Source organism: Coffea arabica, chromosome 9e (assembly GCF_036785885.1).
Source record: "Coffea arabica cultivar ET-39 chromosome 9e, Coffea Arabica ET-39 HiFi, whole genome shotgun sequence".
Classification (NCBI taxonomy): domain Eukaryota; kingdom Viridiplantae; phylum Streptophyta; class Magnoliopsida; order Gentianales; family Rubiaceae; genus Coffea; species Coffea arabica.
The window spans coordinates 38,658,850-38,684,505 of NC_092327.1; the positions used below are offsets into that span (position 1 = coordinate 38,658,850).

Consider the following 25,656-nt stretch of genomic DNA (forward strand, 5'->3'; position numbering starts at 1 on the left):
ACCCCAGCCTTTGCTCATATTTGCAATTTTGTGTGTATTTGCCATTTCTGTTGTGAAACTTTGTAAAAAAAAATGTTTATGAAACGATTTTAAATATGTTATATGTGCAAAATTTTAACAAATTTTATTGACATATCACCGAATTCAATCGTGATAATATAGCGTCAAGACTAACTCTTTTTTAAAGTTAATCGCCTTTTTATTTTTTCTATAACAAATTAACCACATTTTTAATATCAACACAGCTATAAAGCAAAAAATTGTTATAGAAAATTTTTTTATAATACAATAAAATAGTAATCGTTCAAAGATACTCTCACATTACGATAATTTCTACTTAATTTCTAAACAAAGTGTTCTAAAACACATTCACTCAAAATAGGGGGAAAGCTATAAGAGTTTTTCACTGTTAGATTCAGAGTTCGAATCCTGCAGCTGGGAGCGAGGAGGGGTGGAAAAATCATATGTAAAAAAAAAAAAAAACTCAAGATTAATCGATTGCATGCTTAAAACTCCACAAGTGTGAATGTAATACTAAAAATGTTCACACTCACCATAGATGTGTATCCATGCTCACTCTGAATACCACTGCCCTCATTTGAAATTAAGTAAGAAATATCCCTCTTTAGGGATTATGATCCATCACTCTATTACGATGGTCCCATGATCCCATCACACTCTTTTAGCAAATTACACCGTCTTTACCATTTGAAGATTAATAAGATGAAGCCTTTTGGTCTTTTAGTATTTAAAAGTTTTCACTATCCAATGCCACAGGAATAACTATATACTCTCCCTTAGGGGGGAAAAACAAAAACAAGCAACAACTATTTTGAATCAAATAACCTAAAATGCCAAAAATGACAAAGAGCAATGTCATTAAATAAAAGTCCTATAATTTTCAGCAAAGGACAAAATTCTGGACAACTCACCTAAAATGAACCTTGCTACAATGTGCTATGCTATCTTGTAAATCTGGTTCTAGAAGTTCACTTTCAGATTCTAAAAACCAATTTTCTTTTCTTTGCTTATTGCACCACAATACTTCTTGCCTACCACGAAATCATTGGTAATACTGCAGATTTTAACAAACCCACAGATAAATTCCAAGTAACTCACCTAGATTAGATAGAATTCAAAAAGATGCAATACTAAGTTCCTTGTGTTGCCATCTGGGCATTCAATTTAAGGAAAAGTCTGAAGTAACAATCGTTGTGATAACGAAACTGTTTTTACCTGATATAACAGGTAAAAACACTTTTAGCGACCATTTGATTACCTGTTGTACTGGTCATCTAAATAAAATAGTACCTAAAATTTTGGTTAGTAAGTTTTATATTAAAAGTAGTAAGTTAACTCAATAAATTAGTAACTTTTATGACTCAAAAAGTAAATTTGAATAAATATGGAACTTACTTTTTTTTTTGAAGTAAATTACTACTCTATATCTAAAACTTAGTTTTTGGAGAGTAAGTTTAGTTCAAGTAATAGTAAGTTTTTATAGATTAATAGTAAATATTATTCATAGAATAGTAAATTTGGTTAATCATCAAAACTTACTAGTTTGTGGCATAAATTTAGTATTTTACTTAAAGAAACTTATATGAAACAAGTATTAGGAAGTTTATTTGAAATAATGCTAAGATTTTTTTATTATGAAAACTTTTTTTTTTTTTGCATATGACCTTATAACATATGTAAGAATAATTTGTCATATTATAAATTTGATTTATTTATGAATTTGTTAAAGGTTAGAAAGTTTGGATGACAGTAACAACAAATCTTTCGAGTTATATATAGAATTGCCCTTATCTATACATCACAATTTCCATATATTGACACCTATGAATATAATAAAATGGTACACAATTTTTCATATATTAATGCCTATGAATTTAATAAAATGGTAAAATCTTAATAAATTTATTTTTTGGGTCACAAGTATAAAAATTAAAGTTGTATTGACATAGCATAATCTTTGAAAATTATAGTAAAATTACCCATATGTTAAGTTCTGTGACTTTCAAACATACTTTGTATCATTTACATTATGGATTTGTCTATCAAACTATTTTTTTATTCGCATATGGTATATAAATTATTATAAAATGTCATTTTATAATAATCATAATTTTTTATAGATGAATTTTATGTAAACTATTAAAATTATGAATTCACAAACGACTAAATCTGACTACTTTATGACATATATTAGTCTAAATGACTAAAAAATTATTGTAATCATGTGCACGTTGATTGTTGAATTGAAATTTCCTTTATTACTAGTACAAGTTCTTTTAATCAAAACAAAATAAAATCAAATATATTTTCCTTTTGTATGCAGTAGTTATGCTTAATAGAAAATTATTAAACCATTTTTACAATTCATAATTTCTCCTAAAATTAGTAACATTTTCCATAACCTCTAACCTTGTCAATAATACTAACCACCGACATGTAGATAATCTTAAAAGCAAAAGCCATCAATATGACAAAATAAGAATGTTTTCATGCTGAACGAAAAAAATTGCAATTTATTCATCATGAATGAGAATGAATTGCAAAGTTATCACATTTCTAATTTCATATGCATCCAGAATTTCACACAACATTAGTTTAGAAGAACTTTCCTTTTTCACACTAAGGAACCAATCACAATCTCTACGTCTCTTTTATTTTTTCTTTAACCATTAAATGGGGTCAAAGTTGTTAGCAATAAAATACTAAATAAATTTAATTCCATTTCAATTTCTTTTTTTTAAGTAGCTATTATTTATTTTATTACTTAGGTTAAATATTTACATATAAAATAATAGCAATAAAATGCCAATCCTCGGATCAATGGAACTTCAATTATTGTTAATAAAACTAATTTTGCATTGATAAAAATTAGTCTACAGAATGAAAAGTCAATGGTAACAATTGCTAAAATATAGCAATTTTTAATTATGGGAAAATAAACAACTGAGTTCCCAAAATATTTCACTTTTATTGTTTAAAAAATCTCAACTTGTTGACTAAATTCAAAATAATTCTATTGTCAAAAATATTTTTTCTCAAATTAACTTTCATGATTAGATGTGAGATACAAATATGGTAAAATATCCCTCATACGTATGTCATGGATATTTCAGACTTTTAGTAAAAAAAATTTTGTTGTTAAAATAACATTGTATCATAGTGTACTAATTATTTTAGGACCATTTTATACGTGAACTAAATTTAATTTAAATTATACAATAGATTATGTCTCAAAAAGTAAATTTGAATAAATATGGAACTTACTTTTTTTTTTGAAGTAAATTACTACTCTATATCTAAAACTTAGTTTTTTGAGAGTAAGTTTAGTTCAAGTAATAGTAAGTTTTTATAGATTAATAGTAAATATTGTTCATAGAATAGTAAATTTGGTTAATCGTCAAACTAACTAGTTTGTGGCATAAATTTACTCTTTTATTTAAAGAAACTTATATGAAACAAGTATTAGGAAGTTTATTTAAAATAATGCTAAGATTTTTTTATTAATGATTGAAACTTAATATTATAGTTAGTAATTGTTGGTAACGTAAATGTATAATATATGATTGTATGTATCATTCGTAAATGTTACGTGTTTTAAGCATTTTAATAAATGTATGTATCATTTATAAATGTTATGTGTTTTAATAAATTTATTTTCTAGGTCACAAGTATAAAAGTTAAAGTTGTACTAATGTAGCATAATCTTTGAAAATTATAGTAAATTTACCCATATATTAAGTTTCGTGAGTTTCAAATATATTTTGTATCATTTACAATATGGATTTATATGCACATTTTTTATCAAACTTTCTTTTAATTGGCAAATAGTATGTAAATTACTATAAAATGCCATTTTATAATAATCATAATTTTTATAGGTGAATGGTATATAAACTGCTAAAATTGTCAATTTATAAATGATCAAATCTTACTATTTTATGGCATATATTAGTCTGATCAACTAAAAAATTACCGTAATTAAGTGTACGTTGGTTGTTGATTTGAAATTTGCATCCCCTGTCACTATTTCGTTATTATTACCACAAGTTTTTCTAATCAAAGTAAAACAAAGTCAAATTTCTTTTCCTACACATGGCAGTATTTGTATTTAGTAAAAAATTAAAAGGGTGGTTTTCACTCCACTAAAAGGGTGTGAGGGCAGGAGGTAGGAAAAAGACTCGAATCGATCAGGCTCGACGATCGGGAGAAGCAAAACGAAATCAGGATTTGGCCGAAAAAGAAGCAACGCTATGGATACCATAACTGATCACCCTACAATTGGAATCTAAGGGCACATTAGGAGTAAAAGTAGTACTCATGTACATCTAATTGTTTGCCTATTTCTTTTTGTTTCATACGGCTAATAGCACTTTGTACTTTCAACCATACTTAGATTGCTACTCTAATTTCTAAACTTAAAATAAGACACTTTAGTCTCTACATATAAAATTTACCCCTTTCGAGGAAATTCGTTGACTGACGGTAGTGAGACAAGTTTTATACGTAGGTAGAAGAAATTTTGTACTTTCTAAAGTAAGACAGATTGTATATCTTAGGAACTAAGATGGGACCAAATTTATACTTTAGGAATTAAAGGGTCCTATCTTGAAATTCAAAAATCAAAGTGGAAATTTGGTTCATAGTTGAAGGATGCATCCATAGGTTTAAATAATTTATTTAATAGTTTTATCATCTGATTTTTTCTTTTAGTCTTGAAGAAATAGAAATTACCGAACAAATTAGTGCAATCAACTTGTCCTCTTAAATTATGCATAAAATCAAACTTTTGTATGCCTAATGAAAACACTGCATGGTTCGAAGTTAAAATGCTTGTTGCATTTGACAAATAAATTACTTTGTTTGGGTCGGTGGATTTGAATTCAATAAATCATTCAGTTGAATGGATTTGGAATTATGATCAGTTGAAATACATTGTTTGGCTGGTTTTTCAAACCAGGGAAATTCCAAAGTTCCCAAATATAGTTCACGCTCTAATTTATTGTATACTAATTTATTCTCACACATATACCAGATATTAAATTGATCAAAGGCAAAGCTTAATTGATGAAGCCTTCATCCTGTACAACGTTGCTTCTTTATGTACAGAATGGATTCTTACAAACGCATTACAGCATAGCCATTCAAGCAATAAAAATATGTAAGACATGTGATTTAACTACAAGAACATAACTTTAAAAAACCATTCCATTTTGGAACAGGTACAGGCAGAGAAAAGATTGAAGCCACTTCGAATCATAGAAACTGCAGTTTCAAGAAGAGCAAATAACATTTCCAACTAGTAAATAAGCTTCATAAGTAATCACCATGTAAAGAGAACTCCATAACATTTGATTATTTGGATTTATTCTTTCTGATCTAAATCATGCAAGCAAAAAGTTGCAGAGCACAAGACTGAAACTGAGTTATTAAAAAATAAAAAAATAAAAGAATAAAAAGAAGGAGCGGTTAATACTTTTGGGGTTTAATTACATTTACCTCCTTTATAGTTTAACCAAACTTATTGTAAAATTAAAGTATCAATTCTTACCAATAAATGATGAAGTGCATTTGACATTTTTGTTTCCTAGTACAAGTTGGCCGGCATAACTGAAATTCGTCAACTGTGGTTTTAATCAAGTTGTTCAGTACTTTCTAACCTCGTACAAGCATCAATCGTATCATACAAATTTCTTTTGGACATTTCACCAAACACCTTATATGCATTCCCAAATTAACCACTTTTCACATAAACGACGACATACTACTACCATCATTTTGTTTGCAACTATACCTTGCTGGAAGGGCCTTTAAACGGCTTCCAGTGGGAGTCATTGCCAGAAGATGTATAAAACTTAAATAAGAAGGAACAGAAGATGCACAAAATACGAAGGGTACAATTTTCAATTCACCAGCAAAAGCCTCTCCTTCATTGTCATCTAAAACTACGATAAAATCAAAACAAAAACAAAAAGGAACAACGAATATGTAGAAGAATATTCAATTTTCAGTGGAATAACAAAAACATAAATCATTTTGTTTGCAACTATACCTTGCTGGAAAGGCCTTTAAACGGCATCCAGTGGGAGTCAGAATCTTCGTTCTCGAATCCATCCAGCGATTCTCGATCAGAACTGTCATAATCTTGCTAGGAAAATTTTGCCAGGAAAAAATTTCTAATCCATCATATCGTGAGGTGAGGAGAAAATAAAAAGAAGGCAAACAACTTTAGAGAGATGTGATAACCCAAAACCATTTTCAGAAATCGGTGATTTTTTACTTAAATATGTAAAATTTTTACTTTTAGTATTAGTAAGTTTAATTTAAAAAAAAGTAAATTTTGTCAAATAATAAGTAAATTAAATTACTCAAAGTGTAAATTTCTATTTCTGACTGAAACTTATCTTTTAGGCATATACTTACTAGTTTTAATTAAAAACTTACTAAATTTAATATTAATTATTTTAATATAATATTTAAAAAAGTCGCTAAAAATTTTGATCTGTCACTAAAGGTAATAGAAACCTATAATAGCAGGTTTCCCTAATATCGTTACCATAACTATAGGCACTATAGCATTGTCCTTTATTTAGATGACCAGTATAACAGGTAATCAAATGGTCGCTAAAAATATTTTTATGTGTTATATTAGGTAAAAACAGTTTCGTTACCGTCATACTTTTCCTAAGTTTTCTGCACCATATTTATACTAGTATTTTGGAGGGTACTTATTGCCCGTGCCTCCTGGCGCCACAACTGCAATCCATAAATTCCCAGATTGATTTCTCTTTTTTTTTTTTTCGGAAACCCAGATTGATTTCACACGTAAATACACATATAATCCAAACAAACTCTCTCCCCACTACTAAACCAAAAATTTAAAAAAATCCAAAAATCCAAAATTCAAATTTTCATACACGCTCCGGTCTCATACATCACCACTTAACACTTAATTGGTCAGTGCCAATCACCGAAATCATCCATTGGTCCGTGAATTTCACCTAACATATCCGCGAGTGGTACCCTGCCGCCCAACTCAAGAAGATTAGCACAAAAAAGTCCCAGCGAATTTGGGCATTTTCATCATTCCAATTAAATTTGTTCCCATACGTAAACATATATTGGTAGGATTACGGGTTGGTGATTGTATCGCCTGGTTGAGCTTGAATTCAAGAAATCCCAGTAGAATTTCTGTCTATACATACATATAGGTGTAAAAGGGGAAGCAAAAAAGGTAGGATTTGTTGATTTTGGGGGGAAAAATTGAAGGGAAAAATGGCGCAAGCAGTGGAAGAATGGTATAAGCAGATGCCCATCATTACCCGCTCTTACCTCACAGCTGCAATTGTCACCACCATCGGTTGTTCCCTCGAAGTATGTGCTTTTTTTTTCCATCTCATGTATTGGTTGATTTTATTGGTTTTTGTGGTTGTTTTTTTTTTGGGTGGAATTGGTGGGTCTTGGGGAAAGGGACTTTTGGATTTGGGATTTTTGTGGGTTTCGTTAATTGTTGGGAAATTGGGTTATTGGAGTTGTTGAGTTAGGGTTTTGTTTTCTTACACTGTACTTGTACAGTTTTACACTCTGGTTGTGCATATCACAAGTTTAAATTAGGTCTTTTTAGGGTGATGTATGATAAGTGGGTGTGAATTATTGATACGGATTTGGACTGATTGCCACAATTTGATCAAATTTGGAGTCTGATTGCTTCTTTTTTGAACTTTCATTTTTTTTACATAATCTTCTTGGGGTTTTGATTGCAATCTTGAGGCTTTCTTTTGTGTGGTTGTTGCAGATAATATCTCCGTATAACTTGTACTTGAATCCCAAGCTGGTGGTGAAGCATTATCAGTTCTGGCGCCTCATTACCAATTTCCTGTACTTCCGTAAAATGGGTAATTAACTGTCAAAGTAGATGTGTACCTCATTTTGGTGAATATCTTAATTGTTTCTGCCAATGATCAGTGCTGAGGTGCTGTATGCTACGATGAGTCAAAAAGTCAAGTCAGTTTTGCTTTTGAAACTCGAGGGTGTTTAGTGTTGATTGCTGGATGAGATGTGCAGGGCAGCATGTAATTTCTTTTATGAGAAGTACAGGGCAGTCTGTAACTTATAGAATGGAAAAGGGTTGTAACATTTGCATTTTGCGGACCATATTTTTGGTTGTTTTCTATTAATCGTGTCAATTTAGTCTGAAGGCCTTTTGCCTGTATTTGCTTCTTTATTACATTGGAGCTTTTGGCTTTTCCTAAGCTGTATGACATAGGATGTATTTTAAAACACAGACAGGCCCTGTTACAGGAGGCAATCAGATTTTAAAGTTGAATCTTAAGTTCTTACATCTGCATTTGCATTTTCTTTTTGAGAAATTTACGAGTGAGATTTGAAGTGTCTGCATTTTTTTAGGTTGAGCCTTGATGTATAGGATTGACTTATAGCATTGCAGTTGATTAGAATGCGAGTTTTTTTTTTTTTGGGAGTAAATGTGATCAATTTTAGTTCCTCACGTTTATAAATATATGTCATTCTGATTTTTGCAGACTTGGACTTTCTGTTTCACATGTTTTTTCTGGCTCGCTACTGCAAGCTTCTTGAGGAAAACTCTTTCAGGGGAAGGACAGCAGATTTCTTTTACATGCTGTTGTTTGGAGCCACTGTTTTAACTGGAATAGTTCTTATAGGTGGGATGATACCTTATGTCTCAGAATCATTTGCAAGGATCATCTTCCTCAGCAATTCACTGACATTTATGATGGTTAGTTTACAACTTTTAGCTCCAGAGTTTGTCCTTAAGTTTCACATTTTTGTTTAAACTAATTTTTCTGGCTGTTTTATAGGTTTATGTTTGGAGCAAGCAAAATCCATTCATCCACATGAGCTTCTTGGGTCTCTTTACTTTCACAGCTGCTTACCTTCCATGGGTTAGTGATTCTTATAAATATCGCTTAGCATGGACATCCAAATTTATATGCTGTTGCCTTTTCCAAGTGGTCTCTCTCTCTCTCTCTAGGTCCTTAGTTTACCAGTAGAAACACGACTAGTATTCGGCAAATGTATTTTAGTATCTTAGACTTCGTCTTAGAAGATTTTTGCATTCATTGGGTTTTCATTTTTTAATCATTAGAAAAAAGTTAAGGTTGAACTAACTTATCCTCTTGAATCTCATGTTAAGACTTGCATTCTGATGGATATTCTAGAACATTAGGATGTTATAAATGAAACAGTTGTTGCTTCAATGAGTAACCATTTAATATGGTAGCTAACAGACTTGTGAAGTTGGATTGACATTTCTGTTACTTGACTTCGCAAGCACAAGCATCCCCTGAAGTTTTGACAACTTTTAATATCCATGAAACCCTTTAGTAAATTTTCTTGTTCACTTGATACATGTGCACTTTCTAAATGGTAATCTTATGGATTTAACATATTATACCTCTAAAGTGCTTTTGAGAGAGTACTTGGTCGAGGCTTATTACTGTTCATTTAATTCATCTTCTTTATGTTTTTCTAGTTTTTCTTTGCAGTCCTATTTCTGATTTGATTCCATTTACTGTCCTTTCTCTTGCAGGTTCTTTTGGGCTTTTCAGTGCTTGTTGGTGCTAGTGCTTGGGTGGATCTCCTGGTGAGTGTTTCTTTTTTTGTTGTGTCACCTTTTGAATATCAAACTTTACTTTGTGTAAGAGAGAGGAAAAAAAATCTTAAATGTATTTATCATTTGGCAAGTCAAAAATGTTTTTCTTTATTGTTTTGGAATCATGAATGAGGAAGCTTTATGTTTAGCTTATTCTTTTGGGATTTGTATCTTAGGTGATCATGTAAGCCATTTTAGTATGCTGCGGTGGTTTTGCTGATTGTGTACTATTCCTATAGTTAGCATGACCAAATTTGAATGCATTATTGTAGATTTATGGTTCTTACATGTAACAAACTTTTAAAAATTGTTTATATAGGGGGATTTTGCGCAACTGTTAAGAAAATAATAATGCTGGACGCAGGTGTTATCTTTAGTATTCAATCTCATATTACTTCCCATGGATAATATATTCTTTTAGGGGTGATGCAATCATCCATTGTCGGTCACGATTGTCAAGGATCCATGAATAAGGCTTAGTTAGCATGGGTAACAAGTAACATGTTTTAAAGCTTCAGTTCATTGATTCTGCTTTTGACACACCCTTCAGATATACAACTGGTTCCTGTTCTGTGTTTGAAGCTGTACTAATGTGCTGATTGTTTGATTTGTGCTTCAGGGAATGATAGCAGGTCATGCCTACTATTTTCTGGAAGACGTGTATCCACGAATGACTGGCCGGCGTCCCCTGAAGACACCAGCTTTTATCAAGTCTTTGTTTGCTGAGGAACCAGTAGTGATGGCAAGACCTGCAAATGTCAGATTTGCTCCGCCTCCAGTAGATCAAGTTCCACCAAATTGATCAGATAGCTGGGAGACTGGGCAATGGTACTGTTGATAATCTGCCAGGAGATTTTGTGGAGCGGCCCATTGCAGTAGTCATCTATCCTGTTGTCAGTGACTATGGTGTTTCTCTTTTGTCAAGTCTTTTTGTCTTCATTCCTTAAAATTGTTTGCTGGTGTCGCTGCTTGGCATAGAGTGGGTTTGAAGACGCTTTTTGTAATTTAGACCTGGAAAGGGTCATCTCATACTAGTACAGGGCACTTTTCATGTGTCTATTGCAAATCAAAATAACTATATATATTAGATATGAAATATATCAGTTTTCAAGAAGAGGTGCTTAGGGAATGCATTTTGTTTTTGTTTCACATGTACATAAACATGAAATCGTTGTGCTTTAGACTCAGCAGCTCAGTGTCGCAATATCTTGTACTTGCACGCCCTCCTGCTTCAAGAAGAGCCACCTAAATAACGTTAACGTTCTCTCCAAAATTTTGATGCTGACAGATTACGGCCACACATTTTAGTCCTTCAGACATCAATTGAATGCATGGTTCATCACGAAAAATTAAAAAAAAAAAAAAAAACAGAGAGAGAGAGAGAGATGCTTCAGAAATTTGTTTTCTACTCCTTGAAGCTCTTGCTAGCAGAGGGAGGTTGTGATCCTTCGCAATTTCTTTCCCAGTAAAGCAAGTGGCATGAAGCCACTCAAAGAACTGTACTACTATAAGGACATAAATCCGACCAGGAATAAGAAACAAATTGACCAACTCTGCAAGAACAGTACAGTATAACATACAGAAAATACAGTCTAATCTGTCTTGGGGGAAGACTACAAAAGTTGAGAGATTCTGGAGGCAATATGTTGTATTACTTTGGAACAAGAGAAAGCATCCTCAGCGTCAATATTACAAGAAATTAATTTGACCAGCCAACCCAACTAAACGCATACGATGTCACTCGAGTACAATTTCCTAATCTCCAAAAACTAATGAAGGAACCACCCTATGGAACTCAATCAAAATAGTTGCCTTCAACCAGGCGTTGAAAAAGAATTCATTGACATCAATTACCCAAACCACTATCTTAACAACAGCTATGGATATATTTCTGGCTCCACTGTTCTTGTTCAGACAAAGCTAGCTTTTAATTCACAGCCACAGCAAAGGATATGATGAATTACCACAAATTCCAACCTCGCTAACGGATGGGATGATATTGGGCTGATATTCTTTTGGGAGGTAGCTTCCTCAGGATGTAGAGCACAAGAGCCGAAGGAAGAATCTCAACCAACTGTTTTTACCAACAAAAGCAAAGGGAAGGGAAGCAAAATTAAGAAGAAGAAGCAGGGACTGAGTACAGGAATAAAAATTTCAAGTGCACCGACATAAACACTCAACATGGCCAAATACTGAATTACACATACAGATATATACTATGCATTCATATACACATGTATGCACCCAGTTGCACACAAACATACATATCTGCAAAGCAAATTGTTGAAATACACCGTACCATGTAATATATCAGATTCAACACAGGATGATTCAACACGTCCAGTGATGCATCAGCATCAAAAGCAGATAGCACAACCTGCATAGAGATCAGTGATATGGCTGAAAGGAGTTTAAAATAAACTGCAAATCAGCAGAAATGCCCAAAACCAGCAAGAAGTAACACAGCAGATAATGATATCCAACTATCAGATGTACTCTAAACTCGAGTAAAGCATGTTTCTTTTTTTGGTTCTCAGTTTCATTTTAATTCTACAAAGGGTTAATTTCTAGTCACTGTGGAACTTAAGGAAGAGATCCAACCCTGAGGAGAGTCTAAGTACCTCTCAAGAAGCTTTGTCTACACTTTACAAATGAAAAAACAACCCTTGTCTTCCTATACATAGACATCAAGCAATCTCTTTTGCACTTAATTAGGTCATCTTCCATAATTCTATTTACTAGTAAAGGCCAGCTCCAGGGAAACATTCACGTGGTCTAAGTACAGAAATTCTTCCTTCAAGATTTTGTGTGAATCCGCATGCACATTTTGGTCAAATACAGTTTAGGCTACTATTTCTTTCAAACAATGCATATAAATAACATCCAAAGAAAATTTCATTAAGATAGACTCGACAATGGTACTAATGCTTACAGAAGTTATATGTTAAAAAAAAAAAAGGTACTGACAATTGAATACTGAATTAAAAAAAAAAAAGGCAAAGGATCAAATGGTGAATACGTAAATAGAAGATACATCAAAGTAAAGATTAAGATTGTTCCAACATATTGAATTAGGTATTTAATGGGTTAAATAAACAGAGTGATAACTTCTAGATTACTTGCACAAGCAAGTACTCCTCCTTTGGTCGATCAACTGGCATAAATAATGTAATGTTAACTCCCAAAATTTGTAAAATGTGCTCTTGCCAACATCAATGGTGGCAAAGAAAAATCATAGACTTTGAAATCAAAAAAGAAAAAGGTGGAAGTTTTCAGTTAAAACACTAGTCTACCAACATAAAAGTAGGACACTGATTTATAATCTACAACCAAGAAAAATAAAATAAGAGCAATAAGAACAAAATAGATATGCATATGAATAAACAATTACTAAAATGTAGAACTCAATATATTGCAGAAAGCAGCCCATGAGCAGATTAAAGCTTACCACGAGACACCTTATAAGGAAACAAGTGAAGCATATGGCCGTCACAGATCCAACCTACAATTGGGAAAAGTGTCAGGCAACAAAAGCATCTTATATATAGAAACAGGGTACCTTGAAACTGGAATATGTTAAGAATTTCACAGGCTCTTTACAGACACATCATTGGAGCAATTAACCACATGCAGCTTACTCTAACAGCATTAATGGAGTGCCACAAAAATGTTTACTGTAGATCAATTATTGCTAGTTGGCTGACCAGCATAGATCTCTGTTTCCCTTCACGGGAATGCAGCTCCAAAAAGATATCATATGCAGATAAAAAATTGTTGTAAATGAAGTTATTTTTCCTTTTGTCTGCAAGATACCTATAGGGAGTCATGTTCAAGTTAGTCAAGTTGTAAAATGTCATGAACCAAGTATTTCATTCATAAACAGGGTCAAGCTACACGCAGGCTCTTAAATAGCATGCTTTCCCACCATATACAGAGCCAATGTACAGTGTAATATCTTGGAACACATCAGAGCCACAAGTTACTCTTTTGCCATTGTGAACAAGTGCAGGCCCATGCTTTGCCATTGCACATGAATGTAAAGCTTATTTTCAAGTCAAGAAGATGCCAGCCTATGGTACAATACTTTTTTCTGTCTTGAACAGACTATCATAATTAGTAGTCAAAGCAAAAAGACACACGTCTGCAGTTCCTATGGAAAAAAACTTCTTGCGGTTCTAAAGCTACTCTGTAAACATGCATTTCCACATATCTTATGGTGATATATGTTAGTCAGCATACCCAGGAATCACAAGCATCATGTTAAGAACCTTTTCAAAGAAGCGCTTTCATGTGAATCCAGCCCTTTTCAAACCAATTTAATGCAATAATTTCCTGGATAGGCCAATTCTCATAGGATAAGGATCAGGTTTAGGGCCCTGATCCTACATGAGTGAGAATAGCTCACTAACATTACCCAGAAAAAAGACAAACTCTAAAAGGTTAAAAGAACAATGCACAACCTTTTGTGAATAGTAGCATTAACATTAATTCCAAAAGGATAGGTTTTGCAGCTCATCGAGGAAAAAAAATGTGGTCTTTGAAATCTCTTTTAAAGGACAGTAAAGAAGTTACAAGGACTGGATCCATTTCATAGATATACAGGCACCATAAATACACCTCTTATTAGCTAAAGACTGCAAGAACTCAAACTATATTGCTGTTCTTGATGTTTTAGCAGTTCCTTGTTTGGGTTGTTTCTTAAACTTACTATTTAAATTAGGGAAATGATACCCACATGCCCTTTTTAGCATCTTGCACACCTTACTGAGCATTTAGAATACAAGACATGCTTGTCATTTGACTTGCATACCATTCAAAGGGCAGGTGAATATCACTACCCTCAACTTAATAATTGGAGATACGGTAGTATTTACTGAAACATTTTCTCTGGATCACACTTTACCGCTTCTTGAAACGTATTCAATTTCAAATGTCTCTCAATGTCAAAGTCAGGAAAAAGTAAACAATTCACAGAATACCAAATTAATCTACACTTCCAGGCAATATCTAAGCCTGGAAGCATGCCACTGGATCCAGATGATGCAAATGCAACTGACATGACCATGATAGATTTAGTTATCATCTTATTCAATTAGTATTTGGTGTGTTTTTGTATTTTAAACTCGTACACTCATGCAACTACCAATAGCAGGAAAAACAAAATGAATTAAAAAAAAGGGGACAAAACACTAGATTACTAAACCATCGTATAATGTGGATCCTGTACATTATGGAAGATAAAGTGCAAACCTCATGAAGTTTCTTTCTTCTCCCTTTTGATTCTATAGGAAAGCGTCTTAGCATGAAAAATAACCTGGTTGAGTAGAATGACAAATTCAACAGGTAAAAAGTTTGAGAAATTAAACAAAAATGATGAGACAAATTATCTCTGCAGTGTGCAAACTAGAAGAACATATCATCTAAGATAAACACAGCAGAGTAGATGTTAAGACTGTTTACCTTCCTCCATAGAATAGGAAACCAAGTGCTGCTATAAATGACACCACTGCCAAAAATGGAGAGACATTAGCAAATGGCAAGGCAGGAGAAGCAATATCTAACGAATAACAAACATGATGTCTTCATTTATTTAGTCAGGTACAAAAATGATGTTTTCTGAGCATATACAATAAATGGTTATCAGAATAAGATTGGACAGCATGAAACTTACCTGCAATAAATATCTTCCCAATGAATTCAACTACGCTATTATCATGAATCCAGAGGTAAGCCCAGATACAAACCTGATTTGAAAGCATTTTAGTATTGAATTTTAAAGAACCAAAATGGCTACATAAACATGCCTATAGCAAGTTTAAGACAACAAGTGCGTAAACATAAAGTCTAAAATGGTTTGATGTCAATGAATGTCCTGTTCCAGATCATACTCATGCAGCCAGAAAGCAAGAGTACAATGCTCTACTGATATACTAGGTTGGAAGAAGCAAGCAGGTAAACCATTACTACTTTGCACATTACCAATGTCCAGATAAGTATTCAAAACTGAGATTCATGATTCCAAGCATGTCTGCGAAGGTACTATGACTATGTTGTAAATGGACATCCAACAATAAAAAGATATACATGTCATACAAGTACAACAATTAGCTGAAAGGATAAACTTTAAACAGAACCAATCAACATACTTTTTTATGCTCTTATACCTAGCTAACAACCACCAGAATAAAATTAACAAAAGAGTACAAATGGGGAATTCATTAAAGGAAAAGTACATGTGGACTTCAAGCGTGGAGAATAACAGAAAAAATAAATGCAATAAACCTGTAAGAAGTATATTCCACAGTTGATGGAGATATAATAAATCCTGAGCTTATCAGTTGACAAACTTCTGGCCTGCACATTTAAAAGGACAAACAAGTGAAAAAATGCCAATATATATATATATATATATATATATATATATATATATATATATATATATATATATATATTATATATATATATATAGAGAGAGAGAGAGAGAGAGAGAATCGAGAGTCATAATTTGTAATTATCAAGTGATTGCATAAGTCTTCACATGCCTGGTGATAAATCTCGGCCCAAAATAGGACAAGAAGTGTATATGTTGAGAAAAAGAGTAGCCCAGGAAGATCCAAGAGTACAAAAGTCAGAACCTGGTCCAAGATCAGATGGTGATGAGCATTAAGCAATAAAAAAGGGTACCTATTGCAGAAGCCAGTATGTTTCCGTTTACATATTTTCATCTTCTTAAACTACTTGAAGGCAACATGTCAAGGACACATAAAAGAATAATATAAAGGAGAATTGCTTTTATAGAATATTCCAAAATAAATGGTGCGCTAGCATCACGACTTAGTAATTATGGCATATAAATCAGGACAGCGAGCAGGTTTAATTAGTTGTCACAAGCTCTCATTCAAGAATTGCCTCAAAGTGAATGATCAGAAGAAATTCTTAAACTCTTACCAATCAATTGGAGGAAAGAAGTGAAAGGAAGACCATAGGACTAGAGTTAAACGTAGCAAGTATAATGATTCAGCAAAAAAAAGAAACACCAAGAGTTTTACAAGCAACTAATGCATAAGTGTGCTGGCAATATTTCTAACAAGGATACCAACTCACCTTAGGATGCAAAAGAAATATTTTTTTGTGAAACCCAAAGACGATAGCACGCACTGAAAAATAAAAAGAAACATGTTAACCTTTAATAGACATCAAAACTAAGTTGAAACAACCTTCTAATTACCTCCATTGACAATGAAGTTCATGAGATGGAAAACCTTCTGAGTCGTCCAGCCATATTCAGGGACTCTAAGTTCTATCCTTATTAGTTGTATCTGCAAGCAAACACTACAGTGTCAAAGAAAACGTACAAAACAACTCAGCAGCTTTAAAATGTCTAGACCAAGACATCAACACATCATTCCCAAAATGTCTAAACCAGATTTTACATTTCTATAGCTTTAACCTAACATGGTTTAATGATTATACACCTTAACATAGATAAAATTGTGAACATGCAATCAAGACAATACAACCAGTAAGCTTCAGACAGAGAACAGGAGTTGAGAATAATGATACATGCAAAGCAAAACTTCATTTCACTGTGATTCCTTTTTTTTTTTTTGTCCATCATTAGTATTGCAGCGACTTAAATAAGTTGAGTTATTAATTACTACTAAGATATACTAGAAATTACTAGTTCTTTTCTCTTGAAACAATGAACCTCTCCTCAAAAGGGTTGTAAGCGGGAAGAAGATACAAAAAGTAAGTTCTAAACTAACTAAACTTGCAACCTAAAAAAGAAAAATAAAAAAGATCACTTTTTTACAAGCATAATTTCAACACTTTTAACTGCTCTGCTGAGCTACCCAGCTCGAAATAAACAAAGCTCCAAATTTTCTTCAATCCATCCCACGAAAACTAATGTGAAACTTCAAGACTCACTAAAATAAGAAATTAACTCGAAAATTCCAGAAAATTTTGACCCCCAATGAATTAAAAAATGCATAGAAATGAAGAGTATCATGGTTGCGGATAAACCATACAAGGGCAACAGAGGAGACAAGGGCGTAGGCAGCACAGAGAGTGTAAAAGATCCCATCTTGCCATTCAACGGATTCGTTGATCTTGTGCCACCAGTTGGCCGTCGGCCGGCCGAAGTGGGTCGCCGGAAAGCTGAGTGGCATTCTCGTCATTTTCAGCTTTTTCCCAACGTGTGGAAGCAAGTCAAACTCAACTCAACCCAAAAAGAAAAAATACACACAGTCCCTCGTGTCTGAAATAATAGCCGATTAATGAATGAAAAGAGACGTAAAGAATCGTTTTTCCCCGCAACTAAAAAGTTTAGTACTAGTCTACTAGTGCTACTTGCTTCTTGGGTGTAATCCAGCCCCAGAAGAAGGGAAAGCGATGGAAAAGGCATTTAAAATATGAAGTGAAGTTGTCCCATGTGTGCGGTCGAAGGGACAATCATACTCTCTGCTACTACAGTTGTTTCTACACTAAAATTTTAGTGATGGATTAACTTTTTATGCATTGATAGAGTAATGATCTTTTTATATTAATAATTTTAGAACATATCATATATGTCACATATATATAATTTAAATTCATATTATGAGATATAATCTAAATTTGTTGGCATAAAAAAATGATACACTGACAGTGTATAATACAGTTATCCAAAATTTTACATAATTATTTTTGTCTTTAATGCAACTAGAAATATGTATTAATTATTGTAAGGATTAAATGTTGACATTGCAACGTGTTTGAAGGAGACGGAACATTCCGAACAAATCTTAGGCGGTGTTTGGATTGCAACTTTTCGTTGGAAAATTACGTTGTTTTCCGTGATCACATTTCCCTATTACCTTTTTCCCTCACATACATCAAATCGCTACAGTAATTTTTCCATGAAAAATCATGGTAAATGCAATCCAAACACAAGGTTAAATTTCAATTGTAAGAAAAGAACGATTTTAACTATAAATTTGCATAGTTTCAAAGAACTACCAGACACTTTAGACATTAACATAAATAATTTTCATTAGAATATGTTTGTTGGAATTGATTAAAAAAAATTAATACATTTTGTATTCAAGTTAAAAAAGATATATTTTGTATAAATAATTGCGAGGGCTGAGTTTATTTAACTTATTTAAGTGGTACTAGTATGGTAGCACCTGCCGGTCTATGATTACGGATGGGGGTTGAGTCATGGGCTACGACTTAAGCAGTCGTTTTTCAGTCACACACCTAAGCGTCCACCATGTCTTTCTGCGTTTTGGTGGCAGCTGTCTAGTTGATGACACGTACTTTTGTGACCCAACCGATTCCAATTCATTTGCCAAAAGCCTCCGCGACAGTTGGCACCTTCAAGACATTTCAATCCTTGCTTTTTACTTGTCACTTAATTAATTATGACTTTTTTGGAAAAAAAAAAAATTCCATCGACTTCCTCTTCTTTTAAATTAAATTAGAATAGATTATACAAATGTTATCGTTGCGATAAAAAAAAAGGACTCCAATTCATTTAATCTGACACAGCTTTCTTCATTCTTTTGGGCAATTTTTTGTTATCATGAACAATAATACCTTATCAATTCACAGGTACTAGATTAGTAGTAATAGATGGATTAGCGAGGTGATCAAATGGATTTATTAGGTTAGTTGATGTATCACATTCACACCATTCGAATATTCTGTGCTAGACAACTTTGTACCCTCAATTGAGAGTTTTGGGTCCGTTTCAAAAGTTAGGAGCCAATCTTTCTTGAAAATGAAATTTTTAAATTTTGAATCATTTCTTTCTTTTTATTTCCAAAGTGAAGAGAGAGTGAAAAGGAAGAGGTCCATGCAAAAAAAGACACAAGGACAAGTCTGCATATGCCACCATACGTAGTTTCCAAGTGATTTCATTGCATGTCTAGCATTTGCCTAACTGCCATTGATCTTTGTCGTGTCATCATTTTGATCAAAAGTGGAACAAAGTTGGAATTTATGAAACGGATGATTCAATGAAATTCACATTCCTCCGTCCAGAATCCGCACCATTCATGCACCAAGAATCGTAAAAGTCATAATTAAGGCCTATACAGAGCATAGTTGTGGGATAGAGGGCAGTGACTTTGGTTCTAGTTTTGTGACTTTTGTCCAATTTTCTTGTACTTCAGAAAAGCTGCACCTTAATGATTGGAGAATGTCAAATATTGAAGATCATTTTTGCACGAAAATACATAAAACTGATCTCAGTACACGTTATGAGCTACAGTTCAGATGCCGGTAAACTGTTTTTTGGCTTATACAATCTTAAATCCTGTTCCTGTACTGTCTTATGGATGCATGGTCTATTGGAATAGGATAGGTAACATGGACACTAGAAATTTCAAATGCATGATGGTGAGTCCATGGACCTGCATTTCTTGAAATTACATGACAGACAAATTGTCCTCAATTTTTATTTGTAGCCCGTCTTTGAAGACAGGCATTAGATCTCTGTAGAAAGAATCGTCCTTAGATGTGATATTCCAGTTAAAACCAGTTACCAGCTAAGGTAATGTATCATTGCAAGAGTTTCCACGCGTGAAAATTCCATACCTTGAGCCAGGATATCAGAATAGGAGCCAGGAGGGACCAGTGGAAGTCATTGGTACATACCTTGAGCAACTTTTGCGCAAACAGATGCAACTTTAGCTAAAAGTGTGACCAAGAATGTTAACAGAATCGAGCTTGTCTCATGTCCAGTAATCATTACAATGAAAGCACTGTCGATAATTTCCCCATCAGACATAACAGGCAAGTTTTTCTCATCGCGGATGCTAAATAAGAAAGTAATAAAATTCCGACTAGAGGAAGCACAGTGCTTTTCCAATTCCTCCCTCCTCTCATGCATGAGTTCCACGATAATGGCTTTAGCTTTTGCACTGGCCTGGAGGCTGCTATGGAAGGGAGTGAATGGCAAATCTATTGGTACTGTTAACATTCCTTCCATAACTTTCTCAAAGAGCTTTACAAGTAAATCTCTTCTTCTCCCGCGCTCTATGCTAGGGGTGTGTAACGAATTCAAATTCGGTAATTCGAAAGTTTGAATTCAAAATATTTTGAAAATTTGGCAGCAGAAGTACCGACCGAATTTGATTTTGGATTCATCAGTTCCGAATTCGAATTCGATTCCGAATTAAATTCGGAATTCGGTAAATTCCAAATTCACCGAATTTGGAAACCTTTATTCCTTTTTTTTTCCTTTTGTATTAGATGTATTGTTATATAATATAAATTTTATATTACATATATTATAAAAATTATTATTATATAAATATATATAATAATATATATATTATAAAACGAAATTGAAATCAGAAATTTCTATTTCTATTTCCGATTTCGAATTCGAATTGAAAATTTCGATTTCAGTGTCGAATTCCGAATTATCGATTTCGAAAATTCTAAATTCAATTGGTAAATCGGAATTTTTTGATTTTGCATACTCATACTCTATGCCATATATCATGGAGCATATAATATCAAAAGTCAAAAGTCTTCATGAGTGGCATTACCTGCATGTTGCAGTACATATTTGTTTTATGGTCAGAACCTATAGTATGGTCAGTACATATACTGATGACCGTCCCTGCACGGTTAAGGGCCAAGATTTGCCCTCAAAATTTTGAACGGCTGAGATTACACCATGTAACTCGATTTCCGCGCCAAGTGTGGGGTCCACCACTATCTGTTGTGAAAATACATCTTGTGGAAAAAAAGTTACACGATGTACAAAGAAAGTTACGCGCAGTTGATAATGGCCAAAATTGCCCTGGACGGTTGCACCTGCAACCGTCCGTGCCCCGAGTCCTATAGTATGAATACATACTTGAAAAATTGCAGGGAGCTTATTACACAGAAGCTGTAGTATGCAAAGGAGATGGATTTCACTTATGTAAAGCTACTTCTCAAACCAATTGGAGGGGGTCTATTCGTTGCAGGCCAAGATGCCATCTTCAAGAATATTAGATTTTAAAGTTCATTAGGTCAATACTATAAATGTCTTTTGAAGGAATAGTGGTAGGAGTAACAGAAAAATAGATAGCACATTCCATGACGGAGTGAAGGAAAGCAATTCCTATGCTTTTGAATGCTTGGAAAACTGCAGGGAGCTTATTGTACAGAACCTATTGTAGGGAAGGGAGATGGATTTTACTGCTGAAAGCAGCTCTTCAACCAATTGGAGGAGGTCATTAGCCTGCAGGCCAGCTTGCCATCTTTAAGGATATCAATTTGTACTTTTGATTAGGTTGACATTATTCATTTCTTATGGAGAAGGAAAAGTGGTAAGAGTAACAGAAAAAATGAAATAGACAGCAGATTCCTTGATGGAGTGGAGGAAAGAAACTCATATGCTTTTGATACCCGAAAACTGGAGGGAGCTTAATGTTGGGTTTGTGGGCTAGTCCATTTGTGGGTCAAACCACAAAACCAAATAATTTAGGTTTAAGTCAAAGTTGACTTAAAAACAAAAGAAAAGGGAGCAGTCGCACGTTGCATTCTGGCTTCGGTCTTCGTGCGAGAAAAAAAGCCAACCGCCACTTTTGAGAGACATGAAGAGAGAGAAATAGCTAGAGAGAGAGAAACTTCAAGATTTTGATTGGAGGGTGATTTGAAACCCGATTGAGACGAAATTTTACACACGCGATCCTTTTGTCAAGCTCTACTCATCTACCGGTTCAGATTTTAGATTTTCTTTTCGTTTGGTAACACCTTTTCAAACTCACTTCTTTGACAGTTGTAATTTTTGGGAGTGATTTTGTAGCAATTTCACTTGGTTGGTGGTGGTGATATTATTGTCGTCCGAATATTTTGGATAGACCTGTGTATTCCCATTATTGTGATAGTGGAGATTTTGATTGGACTAGATCCCGTGATTTTTTCCAATTGAGTTTTTCACTTAAAAATCTTGGTGTCCTGTGCATTCTATTTTTCTTGCATTTTATTATCACTGCTGGCATTATTATTTGGTAATTTGATTTGTTCCTATTTTAACTGGTACTTGGGGAAAGAGAAATTTGTCTTGGATTAACTCTGATATTGTTTGCCTGTACTGGTACCCCTTTCCCAACAAGTGGTATCAGAGCTAGATTAGGCTGTTCATTTGTACTGGTTAAAAATGGATGATTCGGATAGTGGTTGCATGATAAAATTAAATGCCACTAATTATTCAATTTGGAAACCCAGAATGGAATACTACTTGTATTGTAGAGATTTGTTTGAACCTGTTCTAGGGGATAAAGGCAGACCAAGTGATATGAGTGATGAAAAATGGACTGTTATGCACAGAAAAATTGTTGGTAATATTAGAAAATGGATTGGTCAAACTATTTTTCAACATTTTGCTAATGACACCAGAGCTGATGTATTATGAAAAAAGTTTGAGAGTATGTATGAAAAGAAGACCGATTTGAACAAAACTAGTTGTCTGAAGCAGATTACTCGGATGAGATATAAGGATGGAGAAAATATGACTGAACACCTAAGTAATTTTCAGGGATTGATAAACCAGACAACTACGTTAAATTTGAAATTGGATGATGAAGTGCAGGCTTTATTATTATTCTGTTCACTACTGGATAGTTGGAAAACTATGGTGGTCTCCGTTAGCAATTTAGCTCCAAATGGTGTGTTGACCATGGCTATTGCAAAAGATGCCGTGATAAATAAAGAGTTCAGGATGAAAGAACAATGAATTGTCTATGAGTCCCAGACCCTGGTGACAAAAGAAAGAAAGAAAAGGGAGAAGTAAAAGTAGAAGATCCCGCAACAGAAATGACAAATCCAGAGGCAGGTCTGAGTCGCGAAAAAATATTGCATGCTATTATTGTAAAAAGAATGGACATTATATGAAGTAGTGCAGAATCCTAAAACGGAAACAAACTGAGAAAAAGGGTTAGGCGAAGGAAAAAGATGACGAAGAGACTACAGCAGTTGCAGCAGCTCGTGATGATATATTTGTATTCTGTGATGATGGTCAGGTGAATATTATTTATTATGACAGTGATTGGGTAGTTGATTCGGGTGCATCCTACCATATTATTCCTCACAGGCATTTCTTCTCAACTTACACCGAAGGAGATTTTTGATATGTTAAGATGAAAAATGAGATCTCATGCAAAGTTATTGGCATGGGAGACATATATTTGGATACAGATATTAGGTGCCAGCTGATATTAAAAAATGCTCGACATGTCCCTGATATTCATCTTAATCTTATTTTTACAGGAAAACTTGACGATGAAGGTTATCATAACTTGCAAGGTGGAGGCAAATGAAAACTCAACAAAGGAAATTTCGTTGTTGTTAGAGGAAAGAAACAGAGTACCCTCTACTTGATGCAAGCCAAGTTGGGGAAGGGAGAAGTCAATGCAGTTCGTGATTCATCAATTGACCTGTGGCATAGGCGACTTGGGCACATGGGTGAAAAAGGGATTCAGACATTTGTTTGCAAACAGCTCCTACCTGAAGTTAGAGATAATGTACTTAAATCTTATGTTGACCGCATTTATGGGAAACAACACAGAGTTACATTCAAAATTTTCTTCCATCTAGAAAATTGAATCCGTTAGAATTGGTGCACACTGATGTTTGCTATATGAAAGATAAGTCTTTTGGTGGTGCTATTTATTTTGTAACTTTTATTGATGACTTTGCTAGAAAGTTTTGGTGTTTTGCTTTGAAATCCAAAGATCAGGTTTTGGATGTGTTTAAAATTTTCACAGCAAAGTTGAAAAAGAGACTGGCAAACAGTTAAAGTGTATTCATGCTGATAATGGTGTTGAGTACAGAGGACCATTTGAAATATATTGCAAGTCCCATGGAATCAGATTGGAGAAAACTGTACCAAAAACTCCTCAAGAGAATGGAGTAGCAGAGATGATGAACAGATCCATCCCTAAGCGAGTCAGATGTATACTCTATAATGCTAAACTGCCAAAACCTTTTTGGGGTAAGGCAATGAGGATTGCAGTTGATTTGATAAATCTTTTTTTATCAGTTCTTCTAGATGGTGATATCCCAGAGAGGGTATGGACGGGAAAAGATGTGTCCTTTAAATATTTGAGAGTTTTTGGTTGCCGGACATTTGTTCATATTCCCAAAGATGAGAGGTCAAAACTTGATGTAAAATCAAAACAATGCATTTTCTTGGGTTATGGACATGAAGATTTTGGTTATAGGTTGTATGATCATATCGAAAAGAAAGTAATCAGGAGTAAAGATGTTGTCTTCTTTGAAGATCAAACCATTGAAGACATTGATAAATGTGATAATTCAAAATTTTCAGATGATATTCCTGCTAGTTCAAATTCAGATCCAGATTCAATTCCAGTACCTGTTGATTTTAATCAAGAGGGAGTTGAGATAGAGCAGAGAGAGGATGTTAATAATGGTGATAATTCTACTACTGGTGAACCTGAGCATGAAGCACCACCTACTCCACCACCGCCACCATAAGATGAGATTAAAAGATCTACCAGAGAGAGGAGACCTTCTAGCAGATATAATCCTCATGAATATTTGTTGTTAACAGATGGTGGAGAGCCAGAATCTTACAGTGAGGCTTTGGAGCATAAGAACAAAGAAGAGTGGTTGCAAGCCATGCAAGAGGAGATGGTATCCCTGCATGAGAATCATACTTATGACTTAGTGAAACTTTTTAAGAGTAAGAGAACTCTGAAAAATAAATGGGTCTACAGATTGAAGGCTCAGGAGCACAGCTCACAACCAAAGTACAAAGCAATATTAGTTGTGAAGAGATTTAGTCAAAAGAAGAGTGTAGATTTTGAAGAAATCTTCTCTCCTGTGGTAAAAATGTCATCAATTCGAGTTGTTCTTGGTATTGCAGCTAGTTTGAATGTAGAGATCGAATAACTTGATGTGAATACAACCTTCCTGTATGGTGATTTGGAAGAGGAGATCTAAATGAAGCAACCGGAGGGGTTCAAAGAAAGTGGTAAGAAAAATCTTGTATGCCG

The 25,656-nt window shown here is 33.9% G+C and overlaps 2 protein-coding genes and 1 long non-coding RNA gene across 3 annotated transcripts; 1 reads left to right on the forward strand and 2 right to left on the reverse strand.

Annotated features, from left to right (window-relative positions):
* Positions 1 to 5,056: 5,056 nt before the first annotated feature.
* LOC140014805 (uncharacterized) lies at positions 5,057 to 6,280 on the reverse strand. The gene is made up of 2 exons (XR_011821502.1): positions 6,071 to 6,280; positions 5,057 to 5,283 (listed from the first exon to the last, which is right to left on the reverse strand). It is a non-coding gene; the product is annotated as an uncharacterized lncRNA (long non-coding RNA).
* Positions 6,281 to 6,874: 594 nt separating this feature from the next.
* Positions 6,875 to 10,763, forward strand: LOC113709410 (derlin-2.2). The gene is made up of 6 exons (XM_027232165.2): positions 6,875 to 7,392; positions 7,814 to 7,913; positions 8,559 to 8,773; positions 8,856 to 8,939; positions 9,587 to 9,640; positions 10,269 to 10,763. The coding sequence occupies exons 1-6, from the start codon at positions 7,294 to 7,296 to the stop codon at positions 10,449 to 10,451; spliced, it is 735 nt and encodes a 244-aa protein (XP_027087966.1). The 5' UTR covers positions 6,875 to 7,293; the 3' UTR covers positions 10,452 to 10,763.
* A 508-nt stretch (positions 10,764 to 11,271) lies between these two features.
* Positions 11,272 to 18,132, reverse strand: LOC113710642 (tobamovirus multiplication protein 1). Its single transcript, XM_072066554.1, has 11 exons — positions 17,680 to 18,132; positions 16,878 to 16,968; positions 16,754 to 16,806; positions 16,192 to 16,284; positions 15,932 to 16,003; positions 15,321 to 15,393; positions 15,110 to 15,155; positions 14,900 to 14,963; positions 13,098 to 13,151; positions 11,949 to 12,026; positions 11,272 to 11,723 (listed from the first exon to the last, which is right to left on the reverse strand). Exons 1-11 carry the CDS (start codon positions 17,827 to 17,829, stop codon positions 11,631 to 11,633), a joined length of 867 nt encoding a protein of 288 aa, XP_071922655.1. The 5' UTR covers positions 17,830 to 18,132; the 3' UTR covers positions 11,272 to 11,630.
* Positions 18,133 to 25,656: the final 7,524 nt, after the last annotated feature.